This window comes from Bubalus kerabau, chromosome 20 (assembly GCF_029407905.1).
Source record: "Bubalus kerabau isolate K-KA32 ecotype Philippines breed swamp buffalo chromosome 20, PCC_UOA_SB_1v2, whole genome shotgun sequence".
In the NCBI taxonomy this organism is placed as follows: Eukaryota; Metazoa; Chordata; class Mammalia; order Artiodactyla; family Bovidae; genus Bubalus; species Bubalus kerabau.
Window position 1 is genome coordinate 59015280 of NC_073643.1, and position 12510 is coordinate 59027789.

General features: G+C 52.9%; 1 protein-coding gene across 5 annotated transcripts in view; it reads right to left on the reverse strand.

Moving 5' to 3' along the window:
• Nucleotides 1-683: 683 nt before the first annotated feature.
• NR2C2 (nuclear receptor subfamily 2 group C member 2) overlaps nucleotides 684-12510 on the reverse strand; it is a 110358-nt gene continuing 98531 nt past the window's right edge. For 4 of the 5 annotated variants that reach the window (XM_055557759.1, XM_055557755.1, XM_055557760.1 and 1 more), the window contains 6 exons: nucleotides 12022-12199; nucleotides 11045-11166; nucleotides 10334-10473; nucleotides 9110-9247; nucleotides 7609-7714; nucleotides 684-6269 (listed from right to left, as the gene is read on the reverse strand). In XM_055557759.1, the coding sequence (XP_055413734.1) occupies nucleotides 6095-6269; nucleotides 7609-7714; nucleotides 9110-9247; nucleotides 10334-10473; nucleotides 11045-11166; nucleotides 12022-12199 (859 nt within the window). In that variant the 3' untranslated portion in view covers nucleotides 684-6094. The remainder of the gene's footprint in view (nucleotides 6270-7608; nucleotides 7715-9109; nucleotides 9248-10333; nucleotides 10474-11044; nucleotides 11167-12021; nucleotides 12200-12510) is intronic. The other variant, XR_008706104.1, reaches the window with a different exon arrangement.

The window sequence follows — 12510 nt, forward strand, 5'->3', positions numbered from 1 at the left end:
GATGTCCAGCCGCTCGCGGGACGGCGCTGCTGTTCTGGACCGTCTTGTCGGCAGCAGGTCAGGCTGCGTTGGCACTGCCGGGGCGCTGTGCTGTCCTTGTTTCCTACTTTAATAGGGACAAAGATGGGTTTAAAATTTGCAGAAATCGGAAGCAATGATGAGAAGCTTGCTATGAGGATCTTATAATGCATATACTTTAATTTGCATAAGCAGTGTTCACTAGACGGTTTTTGGCCTTGTTCTACTGAAGTAACCCATTTCAGTTTCATTTTGACTTCTACTTGGCAAAGCCATTTAAAGCTGCCAGTGGTTTCTGCCACCAGTCTGACTGGACCTCAGCATCCTCACCTGTAAAACGAGCCGTCAGGTGACACAAGGAGGGGTTGTTTTTTACCCCCTGGATAGCAGAGACCCTTCCAGGAAGCCTGGCTCTGCGTGTCTGTCTGTGCATCTGGCGGCACAGGCTGTGTTCTCCAGAAAGGTCTGCATGGCTTCTGGAAGACGCAGAGGAGACGGTCTGGCCAGTGCTTCCCTTAAAGGTACTTACAGCCCAGTGACCACTGAACACGGTGTGGTGCGAGCTGCACGGCTCTGGCACCCAGGTGCCTCCCTGCCACCTACTTGGGGTTCAGGGTTACTGATGTTATTACCGTTATGAGGAGAAATGAAGAGCAGGATGTACGTTATGAGTTTTTAATACACTTTTAATAGTATAAACCTCATTTAGGTAGTAGTATTAAGCCACAACAATAATGCCACATTGAAACAGCATTTAATAAAATGCATAAAGCTAATTCATGCACTGCAATACTCTATATACAAACACAACAATGCAAATTCTTCTTCAAGACTGAAGACATTGATTAGATATAAAATTCAGTTTAAAAAGAACATGCTATTTTTTAAATGCCATCACATAAACAAAGCTGATTTCAAGCTACAGCTTTCAACAGATTTTAAACCTGGAATTAAAATGTGATGGCATAAACAATATATTCTATATTGTGAAGGGCAGAGGTTACAGAAACGGTCCCAAGAAAGTTACACCCAAATTTTCCTTTAACACACTTCTTTTAAAGGAGTTGGTAATGCAGCTACATTTTAACAGAGAGCTCTGAACTACAGGTAAAAACGATGGTTTGTACTATGAAAACTGTGCAGCTTTCAGATATAAAACTAGTTGAACACTGGTTCACAAGATAACTGGGAGAACAGAGACTATAGAAAAATACTCGAGCTCTTGAGTTGTGTGTGGCAGCAGCATTTGAGTCCGTGAGTGCTCTGGTTGTTAAAATAATTGATGACACTTTTCTAAAGAAAAGCCACTTTTTATATATTTCCAAATGTCATCCAAGTGTTAAGCTTTATCACAGTCTGTCAATTGATAAATACTGCTGAGCCTTTTTTCCTAGCATATCTCAGACATTCCTCACCCCTAAAATACTCTTAAAACTGAGAGTTTATTCCTAGACTAGTTAAGGTACATAGCCCCAAGGAGAACTTCTGTAGATTCCTTTAGAGACTGCTAAGCTTCCACTTGTATTTTGACTGGAGAGCCCCCTTCTATAGAGTGATTGTCACGACAGGGAAGGACGTGGGAATGGGATGAGGCCACTGAAGTAGCAGGAGCTTTGTCACATCAAAGCCGTGGGAAGCCGAAGGCTGCACACCCGCCGTCTCACAAAGGCACCGAGGACTGTGGTCTCAACACGCTATTTTCAAACGTTTCAATAAGCTTTGTGTTTTTTTTTTTAAGTAACCTGTGGTGTCTGAGTTTTCGTACTTATCCAGTGATCCTTCCAGCAGGCCGACTTTCGGCCTTCCCACCATTCAGGTCTCCTGCTTACAGGTGCATGAGCAACTCCTGCTGGGCCCTGGCTCCCGAGTGCGGTGTCTCAGCTTAAAGCTCGATTAATGGGGAGAGTTCATCGGAACAGACCTGGACAAGGACAATTTGGCATCTGTAGTGTTAAGGTATATATCTGCACTAGAATGTAAGTTTTATCTGAAATTTTAAAATTTTAGAATCATAATTTATAGAAAGGAATAAGGGCAGTGAATTTTATCCACATGCTACAGTTAGAGAAATAAAAGATCTGTAATTTATATGCCATAGGAGTTAGCTCAACATTCATGCTTATTTTTCAAGAATACTTGTTTTGTAGCTGTGGTAGAGAGAGCCCCAGAGCACGTGTGGGCTGCTTCCACCACACCGGGAGTCAGGGCCCACCGCGCAGACTGTTCTCAGTCTTGGACTCAGAGTGCATGGGAGGCCAACACCACTCATGCCACGGTCCTCCCAGTTAGGCTGTAAATAGATGTGTAACAACTAGGTTACAGACGTTACAGATCCCCACCTCGTTTTGGACATTGGGATAAACTAATGTCTTCCAGCTTCCTGGCCCTGGTGGAGGGCAGGGCCTTTCCCAGCCAGGCTCACCCCAAGGAAAATGTCAGCAAATCCATCCTGCTGAGGGACCAAGGAACACCCACATCAATGACTGTAGCAACTCTATCATCGATTCTCTGTAAAACGTAAGCGGTCTGGCTATGTGGCTACGTGTCTGTATACAGAATATACATCTATGTACACATATGCTATATACACTGTACATACAGAGAGGGTATAAACACATGTACATTCAGTCAGTCATACAAGCCTATAAATCTGTACACGCATAACGCCAGTGAAGGGACCCCAGGGCTGGACACACAGAAGTGCCCGCTAGGAGGAGGCACGGGTGAGGAAGCCCGGGACCCTGTGTACAAAAGACTCAGGCCACTCTGTTGTGAGGAGAGGCTGACGCTACAAATTGACATCAAAGTTAAGACATTTTCAAAGAGTCGCACAATCGGTGGAGAAGGGAAGTGGGACCCTGGAGGATGTGGGTGGCTGCCCTGCCTTGTCGGGCCTTCCCAGGTTGGGAGGGCAGCAGCCTCCAGAGTAAAGACGTGCACATCAGAGGATGTCACCTGTAGCCCCAGCGCACATAAGGCCACTCCCCCTGGCAAACGGGCAGCATGCTCCTAAGCTCTCATCTGTCCTCAGGCCCTGGGATTTGGGTCCTCAGCCAAGGGCTGCCTGTGAGGGCCGAGGGCAGGGTGGAAGCAAGAGTGCTCTGCTAGGCGTTCCCCCAAAGGCCAGGACAGAAGCACTGGACACCGCGAGAGCCCCGCGAGCACCCGGCTCTGCCACACAACCCTTGCCAGAGGCCACGTTTAATACTGACGGGCTAGAGACCAGTGCCTCTCAAGGGCGATCACACAACACCCAAGGGTGACTACATGAGACCAGATCCAAAAATCCGGACAAAAAGGACCCTGACCACAGCTCCTGGGAGAGGTTAGAAAATAAATAATGTAGACCCCCCCTCCCCCCCAAAAAAACCCACACACTTCCTTAAAAATACTTTCCAGGAATACCTTGGAAAATACCTGCTTGAGTAATTTGGTCTTTCTCTATGTCACCTTGTTATGTTACATGTAATGAACTCCACACATTTCAACATGTAACTGTCCCCGCTATTTGAGACGCCCCTGGAGCAGAGCCCGCGTCCTCAGGAAGCAACACCGTGCGTCCATCCTCGCCTCCCTCGGGTGCCCTCGTCCCCTCTGCTCTGCAGCGGGGCCACCAGAAGGCAGGTGTGAATGGTCACTCAGATGCAGAGGGCGCGCTCTCTTCCCTGAATCCGAGTCTCACAAACTACTAACGGGTGAAGAGCCCTGTGAAAGTTGAGGCTAAGCATTGGCTTCCAGTCTCTCTAGATAATTTTTGACTTTGGGCTCTTCTTAACCAATTTGACAGGAGAGGGATGGGCCAGCTGTCAAAAGGTTTGAAATGATTAGGGGCGGTGAGAATTCAGGTTGTGTGGAGCTGATTTTTAAGGAAAAGACCACTTCAAAGTAAGGCCAAGGCGATCTGGGACACGAAAGAGGAGTGTTCCGAGCCCAGAATGCTCCACTGGAGTCAGCCATCAGCAGCGTGGGGACTCGGGCGCAGGACCCAGTTAGAATCGGCGACTGTCCCAGGGCGTCCTGCGGGCGCAGGGCACGTGCCTATCCCAGTGTTCACGGTCTCCCCGCCGCTCACACCTTCTACTCCCAGCCTGTCTCAACAGCACCTCGGCTCAGGTCTTGGCTAAGCTGCCCTAATACCTAAGGCCACCTGAGTGTAAAGGCCTCACAGAGACAGGATGATGCCCCAGAGAGCAGGCCAGTGTTGACCTAACCATCACTGAGAGCTCAGACCTAAAAGATGTGACACAGGATGACACGTGTTCCCAGGGAGCTGCTACAGGCCCCTCAGACATGCTTACATCAAAATCAGGACAGACAGATGTGCACCTCACTATGTAAGATGTGCACAAATGTTTCAGAGTGCCTCTGCGAAAACCCTTCCCAAGCAGAAATGAAACAGACCCACCCTGGTCACCCTCTTGGCGAGTGTCCCATCTTACTTTTGAAACTTAAGTCACTCTGAAGTTAGAAAACCAAAATTGTAAGCTGGCAATATTAAATCCTTTCCATCATTTTACAATGGGTACTACACTTTTCTCTAAGACTTGCTTCAAAGCATGAACAGTAAACTATAATGAGATACAAACAGGAATATCTTTGAGTTGGAGACAGTGTTCCCACTTAATTCCCACCAATGACTAAGTGCTCCCAATGGCAACGGGGCGCCATCTGGTTCTGCCTCGAGCCCATGTGGTGGCCTGGCAACCACCTTCCCTTCCCGGCGTCACGCCACCCTGCTGCTCATCTGCCCTGGGCCTAGGAGGGACCATCTGATCCAAAGGTTTAAGAGCTGCAAACCTGGCCTCGCTGTACTTCCTTAACCTGGGCCACAAACACAGCGCGGACACCTCATGCAGCCTTGCTATGCTTCCCAGTAGAAACCAGGGGCATCTGTGAGCACTTTTCTCTAGGTAAACTTCCCAATAACTGCATTGTTTTAATAAAACGATGGTCATTAAGATGACTTTGGGGTTAAAGGTTGTTTTTAAGGAGCAGGCAGCCTGCCTTTTCATCCATCATCTAAAACACGCCAGGGGTCATCTGTGGATGCAGCCCCGGGAGACCCCAGTGTGCCGCACCAGGAGCATCGAGAAGCCTGCCGCCCAAGGTGGTGCTGGGCCTGGAGATGCTGAGAGGCGCGCCGCATGGCTCCACCGGTCGGCTGCTGCCTGGCCAGGCGCGGGGTGTGCACCGCAGAGATGACAGCCCTCCCGGCCCTCCCCCGAAGACGTGCGGTGGGAGGTCCCAACAAGTGTTCAGAAGGCCCACCTTGCACTTGCTAGGCAGACCACTCCATCTGCCGTGAGCGGCGGAAGTGATGCAGCGATGTTTTTGGTTGTCGCGGGAATTGGTGGTTGAATCCAGTTCTGAGAACCAGTCACAGAGGAGCCTGCGGAGGCCCATCACAGACCAGGGAACCCGTCAGCATCCGCTCGGGCCGAGGAAGCTTCGCGTTCAGAGCAGCACGCGTGTGCCCCGCACCGCCGCCGCCTCCACGCCTGGGGCTCGGCTGACTAGCAGCGCGTGCGCGGTCAGGAAGGACTCCCTTGAGCGAGTGATTGTCTCCCGTACCCTACTGCATTTTCACAGAAACCATTAGCATTTCGGCAACAGACAGTTTCCATCTGCCCTGCACACTGGCGAGCTGCTGCTACCATTACACGCTGACCGGAAGTGCTCACAAAGTGCTAGCATCATTACCCTGGTCATGAGGAGCTATCCCAAGGACACCGTAATATATACACACATACCGTTCTCTTCGGTTCTTTTAGTTTTAATACTAGTCTCTGACATTATAAAACTTTGCTTTTGTTTTTTGCCCTTTGAGAATTTCTGGATACAAAGTGAGTTAAAAGATTGTTTAAAAATCTGTTGCTTCATCAAAAGGCATTAAAACATCTCTTACGGCAGGAGCGGATCCTACGAGTCTTTTAGTGGCTACTGTCTGGGACTAACAGATATGGAGAAGCCAGGTGGGAACAGCTAACATATGGAGTATTTGCACATACCACACCACCACTACTCTGCGGTCTGTGTCTCAGCGGCCCCGGCGCTCCTCGGCAGGGCGGGCTGTGCGCTATAGGCTGGCTCCGGTGATCTGGCCGTTATACTCTGCTGTCTCCATCTTGAGGATGTAGGGGATGATGCTGTCTATCGAAACATTGCCAATGAGGCCAGTAAAAAACAGCTCTTCCGTTATGCTGGAACTCATCAGCCTGAGTGCCGGCAGGCGGACGAGAATGCGGGCCAACCTGTAAGAGGGGGGTCGTTAGAGGGGGTGGGGTCGCAGCACTCAGGCTTCACCCGCACAGGGCCTGTCTGCAGCCCTCCGGACCGAACCAAACCGCCAGTGTCCACTCGTGCATTCCTCATTTCAATAGTCGCTCTTGTAGGACTTTATCGTGAGTGCAACGGTGATGTACAAATATGTTCCCTTCTTTGTTTATAACAACTCTCCCCAACCCCACCAAAAAAAAACCCTGGCAACCTGTTAATGAAGGTAGGTTAAACTAACCTTTCGAATCACTACACACGTTGAGGAGGAGAATCAAAGTCTATATTCACTGATAAGAATTCCATGACACACAGCTGAAGAGAAGCTTAACAGCGGGGTGTGCACCAGCAGGAATCACGTCTGGACATGTGTGTGAGTAAAGGGCTCAGAAGGACAGTCACCAAAATGCTAACTGCTGACCTCTGGGTATTGGGATTTTAAGTGATATTATCAATTAAAACCTTTTCTGTGTTGCTCTAATTTCCAGTGTTCATTTAGCATTGTGATGAAAAGGAAAGCAGTAAGGTGTTTATTCTGAAGGAGCCCCAGGAAGGCACACCACGGCCCTGTCCTGCAGCTCCCTGGACGGGCCAGTCCACCGGCAGCGCCCAGAGGGTTGGGCGCTGGGACGCTGTACTGCAGGGCACTTTCATCAGGAGGGAAATGGTGGAGAAGCTGCGGCATCTCCTCAGCCACGGAAAACGACTTAAAGAATATATACATACTTGCTGAATATTAAGTGAAAAAGATGCTAGTACAAAATGGATCTTGCTTTGGCAAAAGCTGTGTCTGGCCATGGCAGCGCGCCTAAAGCAGGAGCAGGCTCTCTGCCAGCCAGGCTGGGCACAGGTCCCTGGGGCCCAAGGAATTTTTAAAATACCAATTTACGCAAGGAGTGGATCATTATTTTGTACAACCCAGTCGCGTGTTGTCGGGGTCGGATTTGGTTTCTTGTCAATGGGCTCTTGTGTCAAGCGCTCTAGCTAGCACTGTCTCCTCAGTGCGTGGGGAGCCAGGGGCAGAGCTGCTGACTCTTCTGGACTCGGGGGCGGTCCCTGTGAGAACTCACGTCTCACACGCACTGTTAGCCCCAAACAAGAGGACGACTCCCAACCCCAGGTCTCGCCCACAGTCACCCAGCAACACTGGGACGGCCTGGGCTTCCTGATCCTCCGCACTCCACTGTCACCGAGAAAACGCAAGAATTAAAGTGTGATCGAACGGAGGCTCTACCGGGCTGCCAGAAGTGGAAGGCCAACGTAACTGATATCTGCGGCTAGGTCCAGCCTCGCCCCCGTCTTGCCCGCGTGCCTCACCGGTAGGTGTCTTCCGAGTAGGTTTTCTGAACGTAGTCCTGCAACTCCATCTGCGCCTTTTCTTGGAATTTTTCAATCTGGCTTGTGCTGGTCAAACCTGGATGATCTGAAGGAAGAAAAGGACAGCAAATTGCCCTCTGTATCTGGAAAGCCTCACGTGTCAACTTCTCAGCACTTCTTTTTAATCACACTTCTGACAGACTTCTCAAGTTCAACAGACTGAGCTCTGGGGGCTGGTCTAGGTCAGAGACTGCTGCTAGAACGCTGGTCCCTCCTCTGCTCTGCCGAGACCTACAGGTTCCCGGGGGGCCCGGCCCCAAGTAGTCACACCAGCCTCCGCAGTCCCACTGGGGTTGGCTCTAGACCTGTGGCTTCCTACCTACTCTAGGAAACACGTGCAGAATCGGGAGTCACCATCTGCTTTCTAGACACATCAACACGTAGTGTCTCCCGTTCAGTCACCTATTTTCTTGTTCCCGAGTAGGAGGCTGGCGGGTGTGGGGTGGAGAGGTTAAGCTGGGGCCTCTCAGGAGGCTGCAGGGCAGTGAGCAAGGCCGGCCGCAGCCCCGCTGCCTCTTTGCTGTGACCAGCCTTCGGCGTGCCCTGCAGCTGCTGCCCTGCAGAGACTGCAGGTAAACGTGGGCAGGGTCCATCTGTGCTGGAGTATGTGCTAACACAGCTAAACCTTGGCGAGAGCAAGGCCGGCAGAGGGCAGTGGCTGGGGGCTAGCTGTCCCGCGGTAGCTACAGGGGATTGGTTCTGGGGCCCCCCCAGATCCCCTGCTGTCCTTTACGTTGAATGTGCATGTAACCTACACGTCTGTCCGTGTACTTTTAAGTCCCCTCTATATTACTTTCGTTGGAGAAGGAAATAGCAGCCCACTCCCGTGTTCTTGCCTGGAGAATCCCAGGGACGGGGGAGCCTGGTGGGCTGCCGTCTATGGGGTCGCACAGAGTCGGACACAACTGAAGCGACTCAGCAGCAGCAGCATATTACTTTCAAACTCCTGGAACATTTTTTTCCTTTTTTTTTTTTTTGGCCACCAAGAATGTAGAAACTTAGTTCCCCAACCAGAGACTGAAACCAGGTGCCCTGCGCTGGAAGCTTGGAGTCTCAACCACTGGACGGCCAGGGGCGTCCCTTGAGTATTTCTGATTCGTGGTTGGCTGAATCCACCAGTGTGGAACCCGTGGGTACAAAAGGCTAAATGTTACTCAGTTTTGTAAGCTGTGGTCTCATTTGGCCAACGAGATACAAATGGTCCTATCTGTTAGGATTCAAATGACGTCTATTGAACACAGGAACTTACTACTGCAACATTGGGACCATGAATACAATTCTAACAAATGTCCCGTTCACGTCAGCAGTCAGCAGAGCACACGTGCTGTGGGGACAGGCAGGCACGGGGCTCTGCCCTGCGGGCAGCCTGGCAGCAGCCCGCGTGCAGAACTATCAGTAGCACAGGTGGGGACCCGCCGCGAGTGACCACCGCATATCTTACCGGGGCTAAAGAGAACTATAGCTTTAAGGTATGCATACTCATAGCCGTCTATATCCAGTCTCGCCATACTGTTACAGAACTCCTGGAGCTTCCAGATGTGCTCCATGACTTGCTTTATCCGGTCTCCAGAAAGTTTATCTACAAATCAACACAGACATCCTCTGAGAAAGGCTGGTGAGAACAGTAAAGGAGCTAGGTTCTTAGAGGGACACAGATTGGAACAAAGGAGAGAATTTCAGTTTTAAATGAAAAATCAGTTATCTCAAGAGCCCCATTTTCCGGCTGTACGTGAGGTGGCTGTAGGCACCCACACTCCGCTCTGCTGTGTTACCACCACCCCCTGGACAGCGACTCTCCCTGGGCAGCCCTGCGGCCCGCACCTGCTGAGGCCCACACGCCAGATCCCATCAAGATCAGTTCTTTCTAAGTCTCGGCAGGCACTGAATAAACATTTGCTGACCTGAACACCGTGGCATTTTTTAGTTGCTACAACACTTTCGTTTACTGTCTGGTTTAGTCTTCATGACAGTGTCTTGCTGAAGGTAGTAGTGTTATGTTCAGTTAGAAATAAAACTAAAGCTCATTTGTGAACAAATCTAAAACTCTATAAAATGCAACAGGTTATAAAAGTTACCTCTATGTAACTTCTGAAAAAGTAACTGGGAACACGAAGGTGTGACTAGGCACCTCCAGTGCCAGGACGCCCAGCGAGGAGGGTGGCCGGCTCCAGCATGGCGGCAGGTGTGACGCGCAGGGTCAGCCTAGACCCTGGGCAGCGCGGGCACCCGACAGTCTTCAGGGTGCCACGGGCACACAGCACGCAGGGACCACACAGGCTGCTTCCCAGCCCCGACACGGCCCCGACCTCAGTGCGCCACGCGCCCACCCACGCCCTGCAAGGGGTGCCGCGGACCCGGGCTGTGCCCCAGGGCCCAGCCCTCCCTGGACCTGGTCTCCCACGTGCAACCCCGAGGAACAGTTTCTAATCCACAGGGTCCTGAGGGTTTGTGAGCTGCATCAACGGGTAACCTGTCCATAAACACGAAGACAGAGATGGTGACTCCTCTGAAAACAGTACAGAATGTCTGCATCAGAACTCAGCACCTTTTCCCTTTCATCTTTGTTACAGGAAAAGCAGCAGCTGGGTAGGAATTTAAACACTAAAACCCGTGGCGACGTGAACGCTCCTCAGCCCAGGGCGGCGCTGGGATAGGCTGGCCCTACCTTCCTGGATGCTGTTCTGCAGGTGGTTGACGATGGCAGCCAGGATGGTGGAGAGGCTCATGACCTGGGCGCACTGGGCCAGGCCGAGGGTGAAGAGCTCATTCCAGCAGGCCCGCACCAGGCTGGTGTTGCAGTCCTGCCTGGGGACACAGAGGTGGGCTGGGTGTGGGGCCGCTGCCCCTGCCCCAAGCCCCGCACACCCCACCCAAGTCCCGTCGGCGTGCGTGGTGCCAGAGGCCTCTGGAGGGCTCAGGCCTGCTCTCCACGAACACCACGTCCACACAATGCCTCGCCTGAAGTCCCTCTGAGGACAGACGCCTCTCTCAGCAGCCCTGGGTGGGGCTGGCCCCAGAGGCCGTAGCGACCAAGGGGAGCTCCCAAGGCTAGAGACGTGTCGCCGCCCAGGGAGGGGTGGGTCTCCACTCAGGACAGCGCGGGTAAGGCCCCCTGAGACCCTGCCTCAAGACTCGGGGACAACTGCCTTCCGTCCACTCCGTCCCTGCTCCAGCAGCACGCCCGAGGCGCGTGGAGGAGGCGCAGCAAAGGCTGGGGGACGGCACAGCCCTGGCAGCCAAGGTGGTCTCTTACCACCAGTCGGCTGACTGTATTTATTCACAGAGGAACACACTGGAAGGGCCCTCAAACCCCTTCCGGGCTGTTTCTGGAGCCAGGGAGGTCCTGCCAGGGACACAGAGAGGAAGAGCCACTCACCCGAGGGCCTGGAAGGCGGGGATGGACCTGGCCCAGTGCATGGAGAGGAAGAGCAGGCGTGAGGCCGACTCGCAGATGTAGTGCACGTTGAGGTACTCGGGCATCGGGCTGGGCATCGTGAGCTGCAGGAGAGGGCACACGGCCCGGGGCCTGTCAGCACCCAGCCCTGCACAGACCCTCTCGGGAGGCGGGCCCGCCCAGTGAGCTGGGGTCTGACGGGCCTGGAGTGGGGGGGACAGGGCCCAGCTCATCCACAAGGACACATTCCATGACGCTGCCTCCCGGCACTGACACTGGTTCTCAGCAGTTCCACTCTGAGCTGCAGGTTCAAGTCTAAGTCCAGTGGGAACGGGCGGGCAGGGGCTGGCAGGCAGTGTCAGGGAACAGGGAGGTAGAGTGGAGCACAACCCAGGGGGCCGGGCTGGGCCCCAGGAGCCCCTCTGTCCCAGAAGGGCTTGAATGCCTCTGCAGCTGGAGTCCCCCCAGGGACCCTTGCCCTTCAATCCCTGGGCAATGCCGGGCAAGGACTCACGAGTTTATTCTAGCGAAGAATACTGGAGAACTGAAGACTCACTCTGCAGACCTCGAGACTGGGGGCTCAGGGAGCCTGGGAGTATCCTCAAGAGAGAGGTGAGGCTCAGGACGTGAGTGCAGAGGAGGGCCCTGGGGACCTGACCAGCCTCCAAGCGTATCTGAGAGCTACTTTCGGTGGTCCCATGGGGCAGGAGGGCAGGCCCAAGGGCTGGGAACAATGCCTGTGGGAGCCAAGGGCCTGCCTGAGCTGATGCTGGAGCCAGGCTATCCTGGGAAGGTGGCTCGGCCTGTCCTGGCAGCAACAGGAGGCCACACCAGCCTCAGGGTCAGTGGCAGAGCCAGATGGCCAGGCGAGCAAAGACGGGCGAGAAGGCTGCCACCACCTGGACGGGCTCACTTCCAGGTCTGGTTTTTAACCGCGGCAGGCAGACGGAAGCCCTCACCTTAAATGTGACGTGAGTGTCTGAGAGGAGGGGGCCCTCGACCTCGATGATGGGCGTGGACTGGTCTCTGCTGATGACATGGATGCCCCCGCCGCCGCTGCTGTCGATCCCGTCCGCCAGGCTTGGGGGCGAGGTGCTGTCTGTGGTGTTAAGTGCCTTTGCTAAGGTATCAAATGCCCTGCGAGCAGAAAGGGAGCAAGCACGTGCTGTAAGTCCACTTCCAGGAGGGGCACTCTAGCTGAGACATCCTTTAGGAAAACAGCCCAGCAGGAAGAGAGTTACCTCTGCCTGAGAGGAGGAGCAGTGGCCGCCACGGGTGTCTCCCCAGGGTCTCAGACACTAAGCTAGATGTTATTTCTTCTCACACATAATTTCTGTTTTTCAGAACTACTCTCCAAGGTGTAATTCCCTCCATCTCAGAGATGTGAAAGCTAACTTTGCCAAGACTACCAGGAGTTAAGTGGTAGAACTAGAATTCGGCCTAGCTCA